At 40.5% G+C, this 23,961-nt stretch overlaps 3 protein-coding genes across 9 annotated transcripts; 1 reads left to right on the forward strand and 2 right to left on the reverse strand.

Moving 5' to 3' along the window:
- Nucleotides 1-630: 630 nt before the first annotated feature.
- Nucleotides 631-8,647, reverse strand: LOC118090275 (uncharacterized). 5 transcript variants are annotated; one of them, XM_035125796.3, is made up of 7 exons: nt 8,510-8,647; nt 7,030-7,230; nt 4,881-5,265; nt 4,074-4,245; nt 2,728-2,906; nt 1,970-2,066; nt 631-969 (listed from the first exon to the last, which is right to left on the reverse strand). In XM_035125796.3, the coding sequence occupies exons 1-7, from the start codon at nt 8,540-8,542 to the stop codon at nt 813-815; spliced, it is 1,224 nt and encodes a 407-aa protein (XP_034981687.1). In that variant the 5' UTR covers nt 8,543-8,647; the 3' UTR covers nt 631-812. The 5 variants fall into 5 exon arrangements, with proteins under 5 accessions (XP_034981687.1, XP_060133919.1, XP_088532386.1 ...); XM_060277936.2 differs by having other exon boundaries at nt 7,774-8,600; XM_088676260.1 differs by lacking the exon at nt 8,510-8,647 and adding an exon at nt 7,448-7,516 and having other exon boundaries at nt 7,030-7,201.
- A 7-nt stretch (nt 8,648-8,654) lies between these two features.
- Nucleotides 8,655-14,472, forward strand: TXNL4A (thioredoxin like 4A). Of its 2 annotated transcripts, XM_035125799.3 has the most exons (4): nt 8,655-8,794; nt 9,952-10,124; nt 13,636-13,739; nt 14,115-14,472. In XM_035125799.3, exons 2-4 carry the CDS (start codon nt 9,972-9,974, stop codon nt 14,284-14,286), a joined length of 429 nt encoding a protein of 142 aa, XP_034981690.1. In that variant the 5' UTR covers nt 8,655-8,794; nt 9,952-9,971; the 3' UTR covers nt 14,287-14,472. The 2 variants fall into 2 exon arrangements, with proteins under 2 accessions (XP_034981690.1, XP_034981691.1); XM_035125800.3 differs by lacking the exons at nt 8,655-8,794; nt 9,952-10,124 and adding an exon at nt 12,039-12,112.
- A 2,552-nt stretch (nt 14,473-17,024) lies between these two features.
- HSBP1L1 (heat shock factor binding protein 1 like 1) lies at nt 17,025-22,608 on the reverse strand. 2 transcript variants are annotated; one of them, XM_088676262.1, is made up of 4 exons: nt 22,397-22,608; nt 19,510-19,576; nt 18,366-18,460; nt 17,025-17,188 (listed from the first exon to the last, which is right to left on the reverse strand). In XM_088676262.1, exons 1-4 carry the CDS (start codon nt 22,487-22,489, stop codon nt 17,183-17,185), a joined length of 261 nt encoding a protein of 86 aa, XP_088532388.1. In that variant the 5' UTR covers nt 22,490-22,608; the 3' UTR covers nt 17,025-17,182. The 2 variants fall into 2 exon arrangements, with proteins under 2 accessions (XP_088532388.1, XP_088532389.1); XM_088676263.1 differs by having other exon boundaries at nt 22,445-22,602.
- Between the last annotated feature and the right edge of the window lie 1,353 nt (nt 22,609-23,961).

The following is a 23,961-nucleotide window of genomic DNA, read 5'->3' on the forward strand; positions in this document are numbered from 1 at the left end:
TGCTTCATTGGAACTCTGTGGGGAGAGCGGGGTTGGAGGTATGGGGAAACAAATCAGGTATTGTAATGTGTATCAGGTAAATGGGACCCAGGTGGCGCTGTGGTTAAACCACTGAGCCTAGGGCTTGCTGATCAGAAGGTCGGCAGTTCGAATCCCTGTGACGGGGTGAGCTCCCGTTGCTTGGTCCCAGCTCCTGCCAACCTAGCAGTTCGAAAGCACGTAAAAATGCAAGTAGATAAATAGGAACCGCTACAGCGGGAAGGTAAACGGCGTTTCCATGTGCTGCTCTGGTTTGCCAGAAGCGGCTTTGTCATGCTGGCTACATGACCTGGAAGCTATACGCCGGCTCCCTCGGCCAATAATGCGAGATGAGCGCGCAACCCCAGAGTCGGTCACGACTGGACCTAATGGTCAGGGGTCCCTTTACCTTTTACCTTTATCAGGTAAATACATCCTTCTCCTTCTGTGCTGTGTGCAGCAATGTAAGTAAACAACTTGAAATGCAGTGGGAAAAAACAACTTGGCTGCATTTCAAGTGGCTAATATTTACATAGCCTTACTACATAATGTATTTGCTATCATACAAACGTGCATATCTGTTTTGGGCTGGAAGAATCAGAAAGCCAGCTGTTGCGCTCAAAAGCCTTGGAGCAACATTTATTAGTTCTTTTACTTAAGAATATAATTACAGAAAATAGGAGGCCATAAATGAAAACTACGTAGGATGAGTTTTGATTCTCATACACCATTGTTACTTAGCAGTTAATGTCCTTTTGCTGACCAGCCATTGATTATTAATGTTCTCCATCAAACTATTGGGTGATCACTTCACTAGGAATGGGGAGGTCATTGAGAACAGCCTGTATATTTTCCACTGCTTCTTCTGTCATCATAAGCAGGGCTTGCACAGTTGCAGTTCCAATGTGAGGAGTTATAATAACATTCTTCAGTTGCAATAATGGGTGATCCCTGCAAGAAAGCCATAACAGAAAAATCAGAAGTCATCTGGCACAGGCAGATCAAAGGAACTATATTGCTATATGACTGCACTGAAAAAGACTCAAAATGGGGGAAAATAGTGTTAGCTTCCACTGAGCTGTCTTCTATACATTGTGTGGGTCACAATCATTAAGTGTGATATGATCTACTAAACCATTATAGGGAGTTAGCCCTATGAAGATCTGCTTTTGAGTGACTGGTGCTCTGAATCAAACTTCTCATCGCCTATAAACTTGTTTGTATGGCAGTACTGTTAGACAGAAAGCTTAGAACGATGCAGTCTATATTCGAGGCTTAGAACAAGAACTCCCCCTTACAATTCTGCTCTATTTTTGCATCTCAAATGCACGGTACAGGTTTGAGTGAAAATGAATTACAGCAGCAAAACAAATTTTGCCACCTACTATACAATCTGAAGGTTGTTTTGTTTCAAAGAGTTAGAGGGCAAAGGAAAAGGATTTGAGACCTCGGGACAAGGGACAGGTTGCTATCTCAGCCCTGAATGCAAGTGCTATTGTGTTGTTGGGTTATATTTAATACCTCTACCATCATGATTTCTTGTGTTACTTCAGTTTGTTTAAATCCAAATACTCTGAGACTCTGGTCAGTCAGAAGAAATGGCAAAATGACTTACAGAAGGCATATTTATGACTATCCATACACACAGATTTCTGAACACATCAAGCATTAAGAAGTCTGATTAAAATGGATTTTAAAAACCCCCAAAAAGAAAATTGGTGACAATGTATGTCCCTCATAGCACATATTATCAACATTGTAATATGACAGTAGGTCATGCTGGCTCAGGAACGGGACACAGGGAAAAGAGGCAGCAGCAGAGGAGGCAACAGAGGCAAACCATGATCATCTATGCCTTAATGTTGAAGTTTTGGACCAATGAATAATAATTATTCCATGTCAGAACTAAAACAACAACAATAAAGGTGGGGGTTTTTTTGTGATATTTTACCTTGGCAGTGGTTCAGGGTGAGTCACATCTAAAGCTGCAGCCTTAATAACTCCATTTTTGAGCGCTTCTACCAAGGCATCTTGATCAACTACTGCACCTGATACGGACAGAACTTTGATGTCAATAATCACAACAAGAAAGTCATAAAGTAGCTCATGATAAGGACTGAGAGCTCGTTTCTGTGCATTGTTCACTTGAAAAGCACAACATTGTGTCCAGTGGAGTAAATGCCTAGGTAAGTGTTCTTAGGATTGCAGCCAAAGAACACATTTTAAGGAGCTAAGGGTCTCTCCACATTATCTCTCCAAACACATTTTGATTGACCCAAAATAGGAAAAATGAAATCCAGTCCTTCATCCATTTCCTTTGCAGCAAACCTGTTAAAGTTCACCAATAAAGCCACTTCATGTGATGTTGGCCTTCCATCCTTCTACATCTGGATTAGGGTGTAATGAAACCCGTAGCTGTGCCAAATCCAATGTACCCAAAATATGTTGCTTCATCGCTGAATTTTCCCTTTCTTTTTATTGAATACCATACTCCTGATCCCCGCCCCCATACTACTGGTTTCAAAATAACCCATATTGATTCCTGACACTGAAAATTGATTGTCGGCCTCACCCTTTATTAGTGCTGGTGAAATGTATAACCTTTCACAAACAAAAATACAAAGAAAAGGATGGAATATATGCAAAAATAGTTATTTGAAAAAATGTATATAGCTGAAGTTTACATTTAGGTAGTCACACATCCCCTACCTCTGCAGATGTTGATGAGAGTAGCTGTGGGTTTCATCAGCTGCAGCTCTCTTTTCCCAATGAGCTTGTGCGTCTCAGGTGTCAGATTCACAACCAACATCACAAAGTCAGACCGTCGGAGCAAGTCTTCTATGTTTCTGCAGTAAGTGGCACCAACTGCCTGTTCTTCCTCCTCTTTCCTGGAAGGAAGGAAATAAATGTGACCATTGTCACTTATACTAGTAACTCTAGTCCCTGGAGCTACTAGGGCAGCATTTAAAGTCCACTGCATCCCTCCCTATTCAATGCAGCATCCATGTGAACATCAGTGTTGCTCCTTGCATGGTGCTACACGCTTGCCTTTCAAGGCAGCCAAAAGGCATTGCTAAAGGATGCTGGCTGATCATGGGAATCTGAAAATTTGAGGAACACGGGAGCCTGCATGTGTTTCTGGTTAGCAGTGATTTTTTTTAAAAAAAATGTTTACTATCCTTTGAAAAGATCTTCTAGTCCTCTAGTGCACCTTCTTGTGTTGATTGCTTTAGGTGTTGATTGCCAATACTGGAGATAAGCAAAATTACCCTTATTTTGTATGTGTCGCACTGTGCATGCTGCAAAAAGAGATTCAAGACAAAAATCTAATAAATCCTTATTTATATATTAATTCTGAACAGGCAGGGGTGTGTGTGTGGTCGTTTTACCATATTCTAAGTCTGAAAATCACCATGTCTTTAAAAATCACTTGCTTTCCACTTCAGTATTCAAATATTAGCAAGAAAAATCATCATACATGTAGGTTTGCCATGCGTCCAGGAATTCCCGGACATGTCGTCTTTTGGGATCCTACATGCCCATCGGGTGTGTGTGATTTTACATTTTAAAGCAAATGTCCTGCATTTTTTGTGGGGGTTCTTTTGTGGGGGTGGTGGCTCTAGTTCAGGCTCAGCAGTGGCGGAGGCACTATTGAGCGATTGCCCTAAGGAAGCCCAACAACTTTTTGTGTCCAGACTTTTACCTCTTGAAATATGGCAACCCTACCATACAATGACTTTTCCACTTTAATGGTAGAGATGAAAATAGTCTCAACTGATGGAGGAATTGTTTTTTTGTCTCTCTCAGCCCCTTAGCCTCCATGACTACACACAGACTGACACTGTAACATGGTGCAGAGATTGGTAGTTTCGAGCAACTGCTTCCAACAGACTTTGAAGCCTAGATTACCAATACATTGCAAGTTAAATAACTAAGGCTGAGGTCTTGTAGATATCTACTCAGGAGTAAGCCCCACTGAGATCCATGAGACTTACTCCCATGCTAATTTTGCACGGGCTGCGCTGCACTGTACAACACCTTCATCAAAGATATACCTACGGTTCCTGTTGTGATAAAGGATGTTCATGTCAAAAGCTTTTGCTCTCTTGGCTACTTTATACCCAATGCTGCCCATCCCAATGATACCAAGAGTGGCCCGGGTAACTTCTACTCCCAGCCAGTCAACCGCAAAATGTGTGGTATCTGGAGATGTTGCAATATGACAGCCTAAGAAACAAAAGCAGAAGCCACACAGCAGCGAATGAGAAACAATAGTGTTAGTACTTACAACAGCTTTAATTCAGAAATGAGAAAACATGCCTGCACTATTTACAATAGTTATTGAAAATCAGAAGACAGCTCTAAATGGGAGTCCCTGTAAGGCATACCGGTATTTCTACTTAGAATTTGTACAGTAAGCAGCACATAAAAATATAGGTGGGAAAATAAATTTAGGGAATAAGGTAGCAGAATCCATCACCGTTAAATCTAGTTAAGGAATTTCATATGGAAAGATTAGAGAAAACATCTGTTCAAGAGTTTGAAGAGCTTCAACACATCAAGGTTTAAAATGTTGAGCTAAATGGGTATTGGCTGACTCAATTTCAGTTACAAACTAGAAGCAAGCCAAAAATTGGAGTACTGTACTCCATAATTTTCAGTTTAAAGGGTAATTTCTACTGGTACTTGGTACCTGAATAGCTAGAAAAGGGAGCAAATACCTGTATTATTATTTATCAGTATATCATGGGCATTATCATGTAACTATTGATCAGCTGATCCAAGGACTGATTGATATTGGGAGTGGTGAACTCAAAATCTGCACAACAACTTACATAAACTGCAAGAGAAAATGACTTTACCTTCCACTAGTCTTCTTGCAGATGCCAGCATTAAGGCCATGCCTATGTCTGCTGTGGAGTCAGAAACAGCATGTGGGGTGTTGGTGACTTTTACTCCAAAGCTCGAAATCAGTTTCAAGTCCAAATGATTCACTCCCACCCCTGAGTTTGCTACCACCTTTAGGCTGGGCAAGCTTTCAAGAAGTTCCCGGTCAATGAGAGGTCTGCACTCAAATACAAAAATGGACTTGATCTTTTCACGAAGTTCATCCTTGTTTCTGTGAAACTCTCTCAGGGTGATGAGCTTGAAGTGTTTCTTAAGGAATTCCACATGGCTCTCCAGTACACCAAATGCACCTCCTATTTCACAGATCAAAACGCCTGGCAGTTCTTTTTCTCCCATACCCTGAAGAAAAGGGGATGACGAGAAATGTTAAACAGAAAACTAGGCTTTCATAAAGCCACTGGAAAATATCCAAGGATGTAAAGTGGAGTCTCAGTATTCTGCATTATTCTATATTAACAGTTAGACAGTCTCTGACAATAATTACATTTTGTTGGGTGCTTAAAACATCTATTTCTAAAAGCGTTCCCAGAAGGATGAGCTGACTCACAGGCAGTATCGGATTTCTCTTTAGAGATCCGCTTTATTTCTTTCTATTTCCTGTTTTTTAATGTTGTTGTACACTACTATGGCATTTTGTGGTGTTTAGATATTTATAAAGATTTTATACAAAAATACTGGTACATAAGAAAAAGAATATGCCCAGGAGGAATTAATTTACAACAGGATTTAATTGCAACAGATGACTTTCTACATGCGAATTTTCTTGCCCAATTGTGGCAATAAGATACTACAATGTAATGATAAAGCTGTATTCATCATGTAAGATGCAGGGAAAATGCTTCGTTGCTGGAGTGGAGTGGGATCCTCTCTAAAAATGTCTGAGAATGCTTCATGCTGATCAAATTAGCCTTTTTTCAGTTTTGATTCCAATTGTGTCAGCTTCTGTACAAAAACTGAGCTGCAGCCTGTCATAGAAGTGGTTACAGGACAAAAAACTTCACAAGATTTAGCTGCTTATCTTTTAATAGAAACACCAACATCAACTCATTTTGTTCATCCTAAAAGAAGGACAGCATACACTACTTTGGATGATTTATCAGGGGAAAAACCCTAGTAAATTATTGTTTCCTATACAGTATTTAAATATTGCTTAAATATTAAGGCACTAACCTTGTGGTCTTGAAAATAACAAATACAATATGTATATACAAGAAACAATGAATATGAAAAACTTCAAAACAATGTAATATAATCTAACATAAAACAATAAAATCCTTAAGCCCTCAAAACATAGCAGCACATTTTAAAAACTTCTTAAAGAATCAATGAACCCTTCCATCTTCAGCCTCCCTCTCGGCAAGGCACATCTTGGGTCACAATATACAACTCTCACCCCACTAAAACATACACATCACACCCAAATTCTGCCTTATATGTATGCTTCAACCCACAAAAGAGGGACTCCATTAGTTACTGCCTTCTATGATATGCTTACTGGACTTCTGTCTAATATGAGCAATACATTTAAGTGAAAAGGCATCATGTAACACGGCGGACCCTTCCATATAATTATCAGTTGTGGTGTGTGAGGCAGTGTGTTCAAAATGGAAGGCTGTGGGCAGCGCTATTTTTCTAGAAAAAGAGGTGCCATAACTCACCATGAACACTTCCCTCGTTCTCTTTGAATGGCAATGGAGCACACCTGAGAGGTGGCGGAACACCTGTCTTGCAGCACTGGAATAGTTTACATCTGTCTTTCCACATATTTTGTCAGCAGTGAGTTTTGCCAAAGAGTCACTTTGATTGGCAGCAACCCCATTCCATTCCCAGGATGCAATTAAATATAGGTGGCTATAATTTGGTCCAGGGGCTACTAGTACAAGTACCCTCAGCTGATTCCTGCTAAGGAATAAAATCTCTGTTTTTCAGCAAGCTAGAGATAAGAATAGTAATTCCTTCACTCATTGCCTTGACATGCAATATAGACACATGGCTTTATATTTACAGTATATATTATGTGATTAGCATAGATAATCACAATAAGCACTTTAATCCTAAACAGGAATATTTCTACAAGGCAATTTGCTTCCTCCTGGTACTAACCTTGGCCTGATAAGCTGCTCCCCCAGTGCTGTTTTGCTCAGTTCTGTAGCTTTGCACACTGGTAGTGTTTGTCTTTGCCCAGTGAGACCAATGCTTGCTGGAGACTTTCACCCAGGCGGCAGGCAGGCGAACAGACTGTGCCAAGCAGAAGGCTTTAACTCTGAGCATAATCCTACATAAAACACAGTGTTTTGGGAACACCTGTCCAAGAAACAACAATTTAAATCTAAGCTAGTGTTGTGAAAGTTTAGCAGATACTAAAGTAGACATTTCTAAATAAAAAGGAAGTAACAGTACAATTATATTCTAAAAAACCTTTGTGGAGTCAGCAAAATAAATCACTCAAAATAATTATGTTTAAAACTTTTAACAAAGATTACACCAAGATTAACAACACCTTCTGCTGTAACTAACTTACCAGTTTTGGTTGGGGAGGTGGATTAAACAATGTCTGCGTATTTCTTGATTCCTACAGTACACAGTGTGTATAGCACCGAGTACAGCCAGTTCTTTAACTGTGTGCTTTTAAGGCCCCTTAGCTGGCCTGGCTCTGCCTGAATGTGAGCTATGCACACAGCACATCTGTTCCTTAGTACCGTACGTACACATTGCTAACAAGGATGTATCCCAGTCTTATACTTGGGTTTCCAGATATTTATTAACAGCATTTAATTCTCAATTAAAAATAAATGCTCAATGTATTATCAGTTAGGAGCCAAGGAAATATTCATTACAGTAGCAAACCTGGATAAAACACATATGTGGTGGTGGTGGTGGTGGTGGTTGTTTAGTCGTTCAGTCGTGTCCGACTCTTCGTGACCCCATGGACCAGAGCACGCCAGGCACTCCTGTCTTCCACTATCTCCCGCAGTTTGGTCAGACTCATGTTGGTGGCTTCGAGAACACTGTCCAACCATCTCGTCCTCTGTCGTCCCCTTCTCCTTGTGCCCTCAATCTTTCCCAAAATCAGGGTTTTTTGTGGTTGCTATGTTATGTGGTACATATGTGGTAGCTATGTTTATTTTGCCCTGTCTACAGTGCAAGAATATGACAGGGACAAGCCATTATCAGCCCATGTTTTCATAGTTTACACATGGTGCTAAAATATGTAAATGCATATCTATGTAAAAACAATATGTATTAAGGCTCTCTAGGATAAATACACTTCAAAGGGACCACGTGGTTTGAAGCTGGCAAGAGGCTTAATTTGCAAGTCTCTGCCCGCCGGAGGGGGCAATGGCAAGAACTGCGGCCAGACGCGAGCAATCAATCCTAGCTCTCGATTTGCTTTTACTTACGGGTTGGAAGAAACCATCAAAACGAAGAATTCCTCTATACAAGCTTTCGGCGGACAACCTTTCCCAAACGGTTGACGTCATCCCATAGTCTATGGCAGCCACCTACGTGGGCTTCATAGTTGTCAGAACCACTCTCTTCTACGCACCAAGTACCCGTTTTACCAGATCGGTTCCCCCCTTACCTCTCTTTCTTTTTGCAATGGACTCGTCCCCATCGCTCAGGCGTCGATGAAAGAACAGCCATTCCACTTCCGTCGTGAAATGAAGCTCTCCGGAAGTGGCGAAATAAAAGGCGGGCAAACGGCTTCATTTGCCCTCGCGGGGCTAAGCGTAGCGCTGCATTAGGCGGCGCTTACCCCCTACCCCGCTTGGCCTCTAAGTTCGGCGGCCGCCGGTCGTTGCGAGTGCGCACGTGTCCTTCAAGGCGACTGTGGGGAGCCGTTACAGCCGTTATTCCTTTGCGTTCGGTGAGTGGCTGTTATCTAGCGGGCTGGAGTCCGCGGGCGGGTGAACGGTCGGGAGACTGAGGAGTTCAGCGGCGTTAGGAGGGCCGCAAGCTCCCCATCCCTTGGGGTTTGCAGGATCCCACGGAACCTTAAACTGGTCTCGGGTTTCCTTACCCCACTCTGTCTCACAGCCCGTGCCATAGCCCTGGTCAAGATGACGCTACCCTATTTATACACTGTATAAAAAAAACCCTGAACACGCAGGAAAGCAGCTGGAACGTGAGGGAAGAGGACTTAACTAAGAGGATGTAAGATAAAATGGTTTCAAAAGGCATGGGCATATGATAGACACTTCACCTAGATAGATCAGGCTCGATGTCAGGGGAAGGTGTTACAGATCCAGGGCACAAATCACGAAAATGCCCTTATCCCAGGATAATTGAAGGTTTATCCTTCAGTTTAAGGGCCTCTTAAAAATGATATTGATATTTGGGGTGTATCATATTGTATTGGTCCTGTCTATCTTTTTGGTTCCAGGTCATTTAGAGCAGGCATGTCCAACTCCCAAGAGACTGTGATCAACTCACAGTATAAAAAACTGACAGTGATCTAGCCATGGGAGGATGCACCAGAGTTGTTGAGCTTTTTTTTTTTTTTTTTGAATAGAGATAGCTAGGGGTCCAAGGATTGACCTGGGGATCAGGATTGACCTGGAACACCCCGTGATCAACCAGTAGATTGCATTTGACCTGTTGGACTTGCCTGATTAGAACCTTTAACATTAACCTTTAATCATGCCCTTGTTTTCTCTTTGCTGACCCCAGCCAGACCCCAAAGTCACCTCTAAGTTCTTCTGTTCCTTCCTTTTGGAGAGAACAATCTGAACTTATTACCAACTGTCATGGACCAGAAGAATTGACCTCCCCCATCAACACATCCCTAATTATGTCACACCATTGACTATGCAGTCTGCTGTGGTAGCTTAACCTGGCTGGACTAATGGGGTAAACTGATTATATAACAATTTGCTTGCCTTACACAAGAATTCACTTCAAGAGTTTACCAGTCAAAATCTAACAAATTGTTTTGTCTTGAATCAAACCTTTTTTTGTTGTTGTAACATTGAGCATAGTGAACCTGAACTGTAAATTCTTGTCTTGTTCTGTTTTCTCCTACAGGTCTTTCACATATTTTGAAAATGTCGTATATGCTTCCACATTTACACAATGGCTGGCAAGTAGACCAGGCCATTCTTTCAGAAGAAGACCGTGTGGTGGTCATTCGTTTTGGGCATGACTGGGATCCAACATGTATGAAAATGGACGAAGTTTTATATAGTATTGCTGAGAAGGTATTTCATTTTTATTAATATTGTATTATATCTGTTTAATCCAAATTTATATATTAAACCAAGTACATAAGCTTATGAGAAAACATGCCAATTATTTTGTTTATACTTTATCTAAGAAGGAACAACTGAAATGCATGGTTTTTATGTAAAATACTTTTTTCAGTAAAGGTTGCACGCATCCAGAGTCATGTGAGTAAGCTCCCTCTTATACCACAAGACTTCCCCTCTGCCCTCTGTAGCACTCCTGAAATCTGCCTGAGGGTCTTCCAACCCCCTGGAGCACAATTTTGTGGGAGGGGAGCAAAGAAAAGTTTATATTATGCTATAATAAGGAATTATCTTGGTTCTTGTTAGAATACAAAAGTTACTGGCTTTTCTAAACTTGTAGTCTTTGTGGTTGCAATGAATGAAACTGAATTAGGAGGCAGCACAAGGCAAAATTCTTGTATTTCTTCAATGTTATATTGCCATTTGTTTGATTGCTTTATGCAGCTGTGGTCCTTTAATTTTATTGTTAACTGTTAATTACTGTAGAGTAATTATTTTCAAATCAGCCTTTCTACTGAAAAACTCTTTACGAGGCATCCTCAACCTCGGCCCTCCAGATGTTTTGAGACTACAATTCTCATCATCCCTGACCACCGGTCCTGCTAGCTAGGGATCATGGGAGTTGTAGGCCAAAAACATGAGGGCCAAGGTTGAGGAAGCTTGCTTTTTACCTATCTGCTGCAGCACTCCTGCATTATTGAAGAAAGTTCTAGGGGTATAACTACCTCATGTAAAGGCCTGGATAAGCCTTTCAGATCTTATTATTGCATCATCTTAATTGAAATTATATCCTAGAATGGAACCCTAATTTTCCCACAGCTTTGTATCAGAGAGGAAGATTGATAGGGATTTGCAAACCACAGTTTAGGGTAGACCTAATGCTGATCTGAATATTTATCTAACCTGTTTATCATTAAAAATGATCCCAGAATGGTTTACAATATACAAAATAAATACATCACTCGCAATCAAATCATTTTCATAAAACAAATAAAATGCTAAAAATTCTTAATCACAACAGATTGATAAGTCACTGAGAGTAGGCTACACAACAGTATACCAGTTTAGCAAAAAAACCTGGGCGAATAGGTATGTTTTTAACTGATGCTGAAAATCTATCAGTTTCACCACCAGTTGGATCTGGGAAAGAAGGACATTCCACAGTTTGGGTGCTGATATTAAGAATGCCTTCAAGCCCCTGATAAGCTTCCAGGAACCCCTGCATTATTGGAACATAGTTTGAAAAACAGTGTTCTGTATCATTGTAAAGAATTTACTTGCATGGGTGGTAGATGAGGGAGGTTTGGTGTATATTTTAAAGCAGCAAATATGCTAAAGGTAGTTGCAGAAGTTATGGGGGCTGAAATAAAATGGGACTCTTTCTGTCACTTGAAGGGCACCTTTGGATCTAATCTTATATAAAATTGCATTGCAGAAGTTTTCATGAAAACAAAAATAATAAAATTCATACATATGCTATTAATAACAGCATAGAATGGTTTCATTCAAACTGTTATGAAAACAATTCTAAAGGCAATCCAACTGCTTGTATTGCTGCTTCTGAACAATAAAAGGCAAATTGACTTTAAACATCAGGGCAAATATAATAAGTTCATGTACCAAAATTGAGACAACCATTGAGTATTTTGACATTTTAAAGGAAAATATAGCTAGAAATATTAATAGGTGGGAGAAACATTGTCAAGGAAATGACAAGGAAAAGGACATAATATTCTTTGGAATACTTTTATAGGTAGTAGTAGTTGGAAAACTAGTAAGTTGGCAAGCATATCGGCACTTAAATTTTAATGTGGGGGAAAAGAGCAATGTAACTTTGTATTTAAACATCTCCCTCTGCAGAAATAAGCAGATTAAAAAAGGTCATCCTTCCTCATCTTCTTGCTAACAAGTCCTGTTCGGATATCACTGCTGTACAAAGAGTGAGTAATCAGTTGTACTGCATATTTACACTAGAACAATCATGCAAACCTATTATGTTACAGTTATATTCTGCATTGGGAGAAAATTTAGTTGACAGTGAGCACTAAAGTTTCCAGTTTCCATGCTGGTCACTTTCTTAGATAGAATTTCCAGTAAGTGCAGCTTGTTCCTCCACTATTTGTGCTCCTTCTCTGATACACTATGCATAATTTCCAATATAACCATGCAGTTCTGGGGTGTAAATGGTAACATGCGTGTTTTGGACAACAGTGACTTCCTGTCAGGTCCAGCAAAACAAAAAGTTTGCCAATATGTGCCGCTAAAGAAAAAGGCTTTTAAGAATATTTGTCTACTTCTGTTCTTATAAATTGCATATCTGACCCCATCATCACTATAAACATTTAAAGCGGTGTCATACCATTTTAAACAGCCAAAGGACTCTTAGAACTAGTTTGTCAAAGGAGCTGAGAGCTGCTAGGAGACCCCTATTCCCTCACAAAGCTAAAATTCCCATAGTTCCCCGGGAGATGGATTGATTGTAAAACCATTCTGGAAATTACTGTTTTGTAAGCGGAATGGGGTCTCTCTGTCTCTAGCATTCAAAATCAAAAATGAACTCCTTGGCATAATGAGACTTTTTATTTCCTGGTCTTTGAGCATTGAGAGTTTGTCATGTTTTAGGGTTTTAATACTAACACAAGGGTCAAATATTTTTAAATTTTCAGAATTCTCAATAAGTCTTGTAAGTGCCTTAAGAAATTTCACTGTATTAAAAAATAGATACAGTACTTATGCATAGGTTCTTACAGGTTTATGTGTATGTTAGTGTGCTGCAGAGGTTTTCAACCTTTTTGGGTCCACGGCTCACTTTACCAACTACATTCTTTCTGTCCCCCGCCCCCCCTGTGAGGCTCAGAAGCCCAGTTATGTATTGTGAATTTTTAGAAGGGATATTTACTGAGACTTTTTGTAGGTCTCATAGGAGATACTGGTGGGTACACTGTGGCCCACAGACACCACACTGGAGATCCCTGACCTTCTTGTCTTTCCTCCTTCCCAAATCTCATATTTGCTAGTAAAGTAAGTCTGAAGTGTTAAACTCATTGGCAATTGCAGAACAGTGTATTTTTTAAAATCAAGCTGTTTCAATCATCACTGCCACTGTATCAGTATGACCTATTGCATTGGGTGGGAGCTGTAAACTAATGAAGATTATGTGCAAATTAATACTGAACAACTATAACACCTTGAGATTTTCTAAAGCTTGCAGAAGAACAAACATTGAATTCCGGCTGCTATTGGGTATAGTGCAAATGGATCAGACCTGAACATATCTAAAATATAAAACCACATTCTGTTTTTCAGTTCATGTTATGTGTCTTTCGTTTTGAAACAAAATGGGAAACACTTGTATCCTTTGGGAAGCAAATCCCAGTGAGCATGTTTCTCTGTAAACCTTTCACTATTGTGAAGCTATTCTGCTTACAATTAATGTTTTAGAACATACATTTCTCTCCCACAGGTGAAAAATTTTGCTGTTATTTATCTTGTGGATATCACCGAAGTGCCAGACTTCAACAAGATGTACGAACTGTACGATCCCTGTACAGTCATGTTTTTCTTCAGGTATATTATAACTTGTGTATTTTCAGCTGACTTTTTCCAGACTTTTTGTAATTTTTGACCGGATCTGTTTATTTGTGTCATGTAGTGCAACTAAATAAGCTGCAGAATAGAGTAACTTTATTGATGTCCGTAATGTACTACAAATTTCTGTTGAATACCACTGGTACAGCACTGGATACAACCCCATTAATCTAATCTAGTTTTAGTATAAAGGAAATATACATCAAAGTAAATCACTCCATCTTGCCCAAATGTAGGATGGAGATAGTTAGGGAGGGAGGAGTATATATTGCAGAACATGAGGTTTAAATGAAATACTATGTAACTATAATATATTAATAATTTCCTTCCCCATTTTTCTTTTCTTTCTTAAAGAAACAAACACATAATGATTGATTTAGGCACTGGTAACAACAACAAAATTAACTGGGCAATGGAGGACAAACAAGAGATGATTGACATCATAGAAACAGTTTATAGAGGAGCACGTAAAGGTAGAGGTCTTGTTGTATCACCCAAGGACTACTCAACCAAGTACAGATATTGATCATTTGATCATTTTACTACAAGTCTACTTCTGGAGTTTCGTAAACTCAAACTTTGTATAAAGTATTCTTTCCTGCTTTCGTCTCCATTGTGAATATATTTTTGAATTTATGTAAATATGTTCTTATTTTTTATGCAAAAAAATCTTATTTGATTTTAGAAATAAAGTATGACTTTTACAAATAAAGTGTTTTGAATCTTCCATTTTTCAGAATATTATCCTTATAAAACTATTGTTTTCTATAGGAACAGATTGAGCTATGTCCAGTTGAAACATAACAAATGCCTCTAGACAACATAAACCATATTTCATCACAATATAAAAATACAGTACAGTGGTACCTTGGTACTTGAACGGTTTGGCTACCGAACACCGCAAGTAAGTGTTCCGGTTTGTGAACTTTTTTTGGAAGCCGAACATTGACACAGCTTCCGATTGAGTGCAGGAAGCTCCTGCAGCTAATTGGGAGCCACGCCTTGGTTTTTGAACCGTTTTGGGAGTCGGACAGACTCCCAGAACAGACTAAGTTTGAGAACCAAGATACCACTGTATATGTCCCACAAGGCACATTTTTGTAATTTGCTTGGATCCAAATACTGTTCTATCACCAGGTGGCTTGGGTTGGTGGTCAGGGGATATGGAGGTCTGTAGATAGGAGGGATAGGAATGAATTATCCCTCTTGTGTAAGCAAGTAGAAAGTGCTTTACAGAGCAGGAATTTTGGATTCAAGCAATTGTTTAAGGCCCACCTTTAGAATTTGGGAATCTAAAGTGTCATGGATACCAGAAAACATGCATAGCACCAACTGATCTTAATCACTGTAATATTAAGTAATCATTGTAATAAGGGAATCCAGTCAGTGTTTTATGTGTTCCACTTCCAGAGCCTAGAGCAGTTCCAGTATAGATTTTTCAAAAACAGTTGGAAGGCACACAGTACCCATTGCTGGCCAAAAAGAGATACATGTCCCAGGATGTCTTTGAAGAAAAAAGGCAACTTTCCTCCCGCCCTTTTATTTACTCCCCTCTTAGCATAATTATGCTATCTTTTTAAAAAGGTAAAGGGTGGTGCTGTGGTCTAAACCACTGAGACTCTTCAGCAGTTAGGTCAGCAGTTAGAATCCGTGTGATGGGGTGAGCTCCCATTGCTCTGTCCCAGCTTCTGCCAAACTAGCAGCTCGAAAGCATACCAGTGGAAGTAAATAGGTACCGCTGTGACAGGAAACTAAACGGCATTTGCATGCGCTCTGGCTTCCGTCACGGTGTTCTGTTGCGCCAGGTGGTTTAGTCATGCTGGCCACATGACCCAGAAAGCTGTCTGGACAAACGCTGGCTCCCTTGGCCTGAAGCAAGATGAGCGCCGCACCCCATGGTCAAGTTTGACTGGTCTTAACTGTCCAGGGGTCCTTTACCTTTACCTACTACAGTTTTTACTGAAAGGAGATGTATAGGAATTTCCTTCAAAAAGAAATATTTTGTTTGGCCTCTACACACAAACAACATTTTGTAGAAACAAAACTAAAACACTGAAGAAGTGTGCATGCACACGAAAGCTCATACCAAAATAAAAACTTAGTTGGTCTTTAAGGTGCTACTGAAGGAATTTTTTTATTTTAAAACACTATAATTCATCAATGGCAATTCCTTATTTGTTTCAAAAGTATCCTCTCAGTTAAAAAATTATATTAATAATTTGGGGCCGCTCAGCCTCAGGGGGCCCTAATTCTGTGTGTATCTATAAATCTGCCACTGGTTCCTAGGTTTATTTGTGTAATTCACATAATTAATGGTGTTATTAATTGACATGGGCTTGTGTGCTTCTGGGTTACAGTTCTTACATAATTAAGACCTAATATCTTGAATTCATCCTGAGAATTAAAATCAATTTAGTTCTGGCTGGTCTGGGTTCCAGTGATGCAGCGGTCAGAGTTCAAAACATGCAACTCATACAGGTACTAGCCAGCCAATGGGGGAGGGAACCTAGGGGAATGCAAACTTCTGAACTTTCTCTCAATTTCATTATTCTTAGTATTGCCTTTTCTCATCTGGTGCTCATAACATTTATCCCTGTATGATCTACCAAAAGGAAAAGTAGGGTTGTTGAGCTTTATTTAGCTTTGCCCAAAGTTGTTGAGACCCAGGTGGCGCTGTGGGTTAAACCACTGAGCCTAGGGCTTGTCGATCAGAAGGTCGGCGGTTCGAATCCCTGTGACGGGGTGAGCTCCCGTTGCTTGGTCCCAGCTCCTGCCAACCTAGCAGTTCGAAAGCACGTCAAAATGCAAGTAGATAAATAGGAACCGCTACAGCGGGAAGGTAAACAGCGTTTCCATGTGCTGCTCTGGTTTGCCAGAAGTGGCTTTGTCATGCTGGCCACATGACCTGGAAGCTGTACGCCGGCTCCCTCGGCCAATAATGCGAGATGAGCACGCAACCCCAGAGTCGGTCACGACTGGACCTAATGGTCAGGGGTCCCTTTACCTTTAAAGTTGTTGAGCAAAAAAACTAGCACAGCGGATGTAGGGCAACCCTAGGGAAAGATAAGAACCCATGGGCAAAAATACAATGGAACTTACATGAACATAGTCTGTTCATATGCTGATAAAAATATGAATCACCATGGTCTTCACTGTTACAGTAAACTACGTTTCAGTGTTGGGGTGATTCCAATGTTAGACACTCAGGTAAACTTAAGTAGTCCACCGATCTCGGATGAATAATGACTTTGACTCATGCAAAACTTTGAAGAGCAAATGTTACCTTCATTAGAGAAATAATGAATACAAGTGATTATACATGTTCTGCTTGATTTTCTTTCACTATAGCCATTGCTGTGGTATAGAAAGATACTTAATCAGTTCCAAGTAGTAGGTTTTTTTTCATTTTCATGTCTTCCTCGTCAATGCTGTACAAAATGAATATTAGCATAAGGCTTGAGTTAAAATTAGGAAAATGAAACCATCAGGCCTGAATTAGGCCTCTAAATAGACTTTCATTATCACATTCCACATTTACATATGCTTCTAATTTATAATGAAAAGATTGCTATTGAATGAGCAGACACATTTTTTATACTAGAATATAGCGCCAGAATATTCTTATGAAAGAATATGTAGTTAAGCTAAACAGACATCTGGTATACCATTCTTCTGCAACATGCTATGTCTACTTAATTTTAGTTTCCCTGAACTATCTGTATCTGCGTGTCTTCCCTACACTCAGTTGAGTGCCATCTGTCTTGCAGAAACTCAGCTACATTTGCATTGTCATTAAGGTACTATGCATTCATACCTTCTTTTCCACACCCCAAGCACTTTTGAGTACAGTAGTACTTCTGGTTATGAATTTAATTTGTTTCGGGGTGCCGTGCACACCCCGAAAAATCTAACTAGAGGCGCTGCTTCTGCGTGCGCGCCGAAACACGGAAGTATACACTTCCGGGCTTGCCGCTGCCGTAACCTGGAGGTTACGCAACATGTGGTACCACTGTACTACTCAGTTGTTGAATTCACACTCTTAAAATAACTGCTTCTCTCATTGGCTTGAGTTAACTTCTACCTCTATTAGCCTGTTCATGCTTTAATATCAGAGGGGGATTTTCCTCACTTTCCATTGTTAGGAGATGCTAATTTGGTAATGACATGGAAGAGCCTTCTCTGGGAAGCCCAGTCCTATGCTCAGGATTTTTGACATGTAGGAGCTAAATGAAATGTACTAGTTTACTCAGGTACTTTAAATTTTGTTTGTAAAAAATGTATTTATTACTTTAAACATTTTAAATGAGTGATTGATTTAGCCTTCTCTGTTGAGCTGTTTGCTGGTGTTTTTAAGAAAGAAAAAAGTTTGTTTTGCAAAAGATTTTATCAATAAATCTGAAACCTTCGGGTATAGGGCGGTCATCATCATCACCACCACCATCATTGAAGAGTGGCTATTAATCTTCAAGCAATCAGTCAATCAATGTAATGTATTACTGCAGCCCAAACAAAAAGAACACTCACGAGTCTGAACTGGTGTTTCAAAAGTATTATACTCACAGATGACTATCAATACCACATTATTTTACAAAACCAGAATCTTACCGTTAGTTCTTCACTGGTGTTTTCTATCCCAGCTTGTGCCATTAGTCCAGTAACATGGTTCTCTAAATCATTTATGCGCTCGCCCATTTCATCTGGTAAAAAAGGTTAAAGAGCATTGTGCTTCTTTTCTGTGTCTTTAGTAATCATGTAGTGGAAAGACAGATTGCTCTTTCACCAGGAATTGTCTAATGCTCAGAGTGACATGAAACTGAAGGACATGCCAGTCAAGAGTGGTTTTGACTGAGAAAACAGGCTGCAATCCTATATGCATGCTCGGTGAATTCAATGGAACTTACTTCTGTGTAGGCATAGGATTTTTATTTTAAAGGCATTGGTCAGTATGACTGGTATAGCTTCTCTCTGGCCCTTTAATGGCCCTTGGTGGACTGAAATAAATAATAATAATAGTAATAATAAAATTTTATTTATACCCCGCCCTTCCCAGTCAAAACCGGGCTCAGGGCGGCTAACACCAATAAAATTACAATAAGACATAAAAGAAAACAATTAATTAAAATACAGATTAAAATACAATATTAAAATTTAAAATGCAGCCTCATTTTAAGTAGTCCATAAATCCAAACCATGAGGGAGGAAAACACAGGGGTCAGGCTGAATCCAACCCAAAGGCCAGGCGGAACAGCTCTGTCTTGCAGGCCCTGCGGAAAGATGACAAATCCTGCAGGGCTCTGGTCTCCTGTGAGAGAGCGTTCCACCAAGTTGGGACCAATACTGAAAAGGCCCTGGCCCTAGTTGAGGCCAATCTAGTCACCTTATGGCTCGGGATCTACAGAATATTGTTGTTTGTGGACCTTAAGGCCCTCTGTGGGGCATACCAGGAGAGGCGGTTCCGTAGGTACGAGGGTCCCAAGCCTCGGGCTGCTGGGCTTCCTTATGTTTTTGCATAAGATTTATTGGATTCCCATCACTGATTACTGTTCCAGGCAATTAGTACAATTTCTTTTTAGCAATTCTTATTACAATATATTTGAATGTATTTTTATCCAACTTTTAGAATCATAAGCAGTTATTTTGGGGAAAAAAGGTAATTATAAATCAAGCAGGTTATATAAATGGCTTCAAAAGTGTAATCAATTTGCAGAATTTGTGATATTAATTTTCGAAAATAAACTCAAAAGGATATTTCTTAGAAGTAATTTGTCTGCTAGTGCTTGAAAGTTTTCCTGTAACTGTTGTAGTAGATTTTCTGCCTGGGAAATAAAGATACTGTTAGCAAAATGTGTTTATGCTGTTGGAAAATGAGTCCATCAATTTGCTGTAATAAAATGGCATAAAAATAGTCGGCTTGGATTTTGTACACTGGGATAGGAAATGCTAACTGCATATTAAAGCTGACTAAAGGAAGATATTTTAAAGTGCATGTATACTCAGAAGAAATAAGAATGTCTTCCTACGTGCAATGGGCTTCATCACAACCCTGAATTTGCATAGAGTCAGGGCAGTGGAGCAAAAGAAAAGGCAGTTTGTATAACACTAGTGGCCATGGCATGGGAGTGAGAAGGGTTAAAGTAGTGGCTCAAAACAACAGGAGATTGAATAAAGGAGGAATGGAAGAAACTGAAAGGAGAACAGCAATTTTGAACATTGGCAGAGGTTTGCTTAAAGTACCTTCATACAATGGACTATTTTAGGGCTCCACATCCTTTATCTCTCTCACATGAGACAGCTAAGGAATGGAAGAGGGAAAAGGTTGAGTACAGTGAGAAGGAAATAATCCTGAAAGAAAAAAGTGGGTGCTTTAAACAAGTGCAGATGTCTGAGTAAAGTAGGAATGGAGGGACCCATGGGTGTAGCCAGGGAGAGCAGCTGCTTCCCTAAATCAAGTAAATAAATTCAAATACTTAACTGACCAATTGCATCACAGATAACTCGGTTCTGCCCCCAACGCAATGTCTGCCCCCTAAAATAAATCCTGGCTATGCCCATGGCTCAGGGACCAAGGAAAATTGTGGTTTAAAACAACAGTACAGTAAAGGTCTGGATAAAGTAAGGCTAGAGGGACCCAGAGGAAAAGTAAGATTTTGAATGGAAGAGCACAGTCCTATTGTCACTGAGAAGCTTTCTTAAGGGCAAAGGATATTGTAGCTGCCTCACTATGAATGTGGAGAGAGAATTTCATTATTGGAGACCTCTTTGTTGTGGCCGTAGAGCAGGCATCCCCAAACTTCGGCCCTCCAGATGTTTTGGACTACGATTCCCACCTTCCCTGACCACTGGTCCTGTTAGCTAGGGATCATGGGAATTGTAGGCCAAAACATCTCGGAGGGCTGCAGTTAGGGGATGCCTGCCACAGAGGTTTCAGCTCTGCAGCACCAGTGCTCTGATGCAAAGAGATGGTTCATTCTCTGGGGGAGGCCAGATTGAATGAGGCATTGGATCCAAAGTGTCCCATTTCCTGGATAGACCCTCCAAATTAGAAGAAAACTACACCAGCCCTGGAACTGGTGTAGGGAATATGTCCTATGGGACTCAACAGGAGCAAAACTGAAAACCAAATGAAACAAAAAACAAGAACACTGGAATTGTTGGGAAAGAAAACTGAATGACAAGCCCAGTGGGACTCAGACACAGCGCTTCTTCCACCATTAAATCTGACCACCCACCACGATGAGATTGCTCTGCCAATCTGTTTCAACAACATGTTTTTTCTCTGTAACATTTCTGTTTACGTGTGAATGCTCTAATATGCTCAGGGCTGGGGGCAGAAATTATTGCATAAGTGCTTGTACAACAAGAATTTATATTTGACATCGAAGCTGTAATTATCAAAGTGTCATTATAAGAGAACAATGAAGCTGAAGGATGAATCCATTACGTAACACGCTATTGGGAAATGAGAATCTTGTAAGCAGAGTGTGCAACAACCATGTATTGTAAGGTTAATCTCTCTACCTGTCAGCATCTTAAAAATACAAAATATGCCCATATCCAGCTATATACTTTAAAGGTTACATTTTCTCTACTCTACCAATTGTGATTAAGATATATAGAATTCAAGTAGGAACACTTCCTATTGCAGATTTTGTTACCTATAACAAATATGAATTTCTGTGTATGAACAGTGAAACAATCTGTTGGTGGCTATTAGTCCAGCAACCTTTTGTTGATTAATTAGTTAATGCAATATAGCAGTCTCATCAACTAAAAAGCTACAATGATAAGATTATTGCACTGTTAATAGTTCTGAAATGCAATACAAGTCATTCCCTCTGCAGCTCATGTGTACATCATCTAAGTCTAAGATGAGAACAAACTATTTCTCCCTTTAAAAAAGCTTGGTCTTGTATGCTGATTTGTGCAGACAGATGGGAACCGATTTGACTAACTCATTATTAATCGGCTCAGATTTCTTTGTGTGGCACAACCTATATGACACACCTGTGAAGTACAAAAATGAAACAGGGGCGAGGATTAATTACTAAAATGAAAGTATCATTTTAGGACTCCTGCACTTATCTGCATACTTCAGATTTATTATCTCCTGGTAGGATTGCGATCATAACTGCCAAGTTCTCCCTTTTTAAAGGGAAATTCCCTTATGCTGAATAGGCTTCCTCACGAGAAAAGGGAAAACTTGGCAGCTATGATTGCGATATGACTTAGAAGTATATAGTCTCATTTCCTGGAGTAAAGGCATTTCCTGGAGTAAAGTTGAAAGTGGCAATAACTACCGGTACCAGAGTGGCAACATAGGACGTGAAACCTTCAGTTAAGAGGAATAACCGCCCGTCCGTCCCCTGTTAAAAGCCTTTCCGTATTTCTGCCCTCTCTGCCTTCAGCTACGTTTTTCTGAGAGGCAAGAAGCTCTCCCTCCCCCCTTAATGGACCGCCTTCCCTGCGGCTCCAAGTTGGTGAAATCTTCGACGGCTGGATTTCTCCCTGGCCCGCTAGGAGGAGTACCCCATTTTCCACGCCCCATTTATTGCCAAAGCAGCGACGAGACCCATCCTCTCTCCAGGCAGCAACACATTTCGTGAGGGAGGCGCAGCCTAGTTCGGGCTAAAACCCACGCAGCCCCGAGAGGAGCTGCCAGGTGCGAGGCAGCGTCCAGCACTCACGAACTGAGAGAGATCCCTGGCGCTCTGAGGGTCGTTGTCCGCCATCCTGTCCTCCTCCTCCCTTGCTGTGGTGGCTCCGCCGCCTCGTCCCTCACCTTCCCGCTCTTCCCTCCTCAAACGGCCGCTGGTTGGCAAGCCAGTGGGAGAATCGAAAGCCTTCAGCCCCGCGCCTGCGCAGCGACGGGGTAGTGGTGGTGGCAGTTGAGCCTGGCTGCCTCGCCCGCGTGCCTTGTCGCCAGGCGGCAACCGTTGGGGAAAGGCCGCGCTGCGCGCTCAGTTCCCCCGCCAACTGCCAACTTCCAACGCTCAAGGCACACACAGCTTGGATGTTTCAATGAATAGTACAAGCTGAGGGATGTATTCATGCAGTGCTTTTTCACCTAAAAAAAAAGTTTAGGGGCACTCTCCTTTTCCTACTCATATTGAAGTACTGCCCCTCAATGAGGCCAAACTTAGATTCACAAAACCTTTAGGGGTATGCATACCCCTGCGTACCCCCAGCAAAAAAAAAATCACTGTATTCATGTATATAGTATTCCCTCGTGTGGCTCTGAACATAAACCCCCTCCCCCCATCAAATATAGTATAAACAACAAGAAGAGAGAACTTATCTATAAAAAAGAAAGAAAATACTTTTTAATTAATAAGAAAGTGCATAATATCAAGAAAACAAGGGAGAGGAGACATATAAAGACATAATATTGGTATGTATGGTCATTCCATCATTCTTTAAGTTTCTGTAAATGAAACAAGACTATTTCACCCGGGTCAAAGACCCAGTTTTTGCCCCCCCCCCTTGCGCACGCGCGCACGCACACACACAGGCTGGGAGCCTCAATGGCGCCCCTCAGTTTCAATAGCTAGCTGTCATCTGGCAGGGAAAGGAGATTACGGTGCTAGAGAAAACAAGTCAAAAGCCCTGCTGGACTGGCAGAACTGGTTTCACAGTTCTTGAGATCCTGACCATAATATTTGGAAGGAAATGCAGGCCACATATCTCCGTGGAGTTGTCAATGAGGAATTATTTAAATAAGGAGTGCCTGGCAACCATAATTAAGGTTGAGATGTACTCTCAAATGTTCCTACTCACTCTTGAGTACACAGATGGCTTGCATTTGCTGAGAAAAATATGTGAGAGAGACTGGCAGAACAAGTTATACTGGTACTGTAGATTGTGACTGCTTTTCTTTGAGCTTTCTGGGAGTCATCCAAAAAAATTGGATAAACATACCTGACTGAATATATCCGTATTTACAAAGATGACAAAGATTATTATTGATGATTACATGTGTATGTGTTGTTTTTATCATATTAATCTCAACTGCATTTCTAGATTCATTATTAACTGTAAATGTTTCCATGTCATAAATGACAACTGTGGGGAGGAGAAATTACTTGTCCAGCGCCACACAGAACACCACAGCTCAGCTAGGGAGTCCCATAGGTTGCTGAGCTGCAGACCAAAGACTGCCATTTTCTTCTTAATACGATTTGTGTTTTATTTTGGTCAGGAGTAT

This window comes from Zootoca vivipara, chromosome 8, assembly GCF_965207765.1.
Source record: "Zootoca vivipara chromosome 8, rZooViv2.hap1.1, whole genome shotgun sequence".
NCBI classification, from domain to species: Eukaryota; Metazoa; Chordata; class Lepidosauria; order Squamata; family Lacertidae; genus Zootoca; species Zootoca vivipara.

Coding starts and splice junctions, on each gene's coding strand:
- LOC118090275 (XM_035125796.3), bottom strand. CDS start 8,542: ATGGGGACGAGTCCATTGCAAAAAGAAAGAGAG. Junction 2,907..4,073: donor TATCACAACAGGAACCGTAG/GTATATCTTTGA, acceptor CCTTCCTTCCAG/GAAAGAGGAGGAAGAACAGG. Junction 970..1,969: donor CACCCTGAACCACTGCCAAG/GTAAAATATCAC, acceptor GCTTTCTTGCAG/GGATCACCCATTATTGCAAC.
- HSBP1L1 (XM_088676262.1), bottom strand. CDS start 22,489: ATGGCGGACAACGACCCTCAGAGCGCCAGGGATCTCTCTCAGTTCGTG. Junction 19,577..22,396: donor GCAGCTCCTCTCGGGGCTGC/GTGGGTTTTAGC, acceptor TTTATTTCCCAG/GCAGAAAATCTACTACAACA. Junction 18,461..19,509: donor AGACAAATTACTTCTAAGAA/ATATCCTTTTGA, acceptor AACCTTTTTTAC/CAGATGAAATGGGCGAGCGC.
- TXNL4A (XM_035125799.3), top strand. CDS start 9,972: ATGTCGTATATGCTTCCACATTTACACAATGGCTGGCAAGTAGACCAG. Junction 10,125..13,635: donor TATATAGTATTGCTGAGAAG/GTATTTCATTTT, acceptor TCTCTCCCACAG/GTGAAAAATTTTGCTGTTAT. Junction 13,740..14,114: donor ACAGTCATGTTTTTCTTCAG/GTATATTATAAC, acceptor TCTTTCTTAAAG/AAACAAACACATAATGATTG.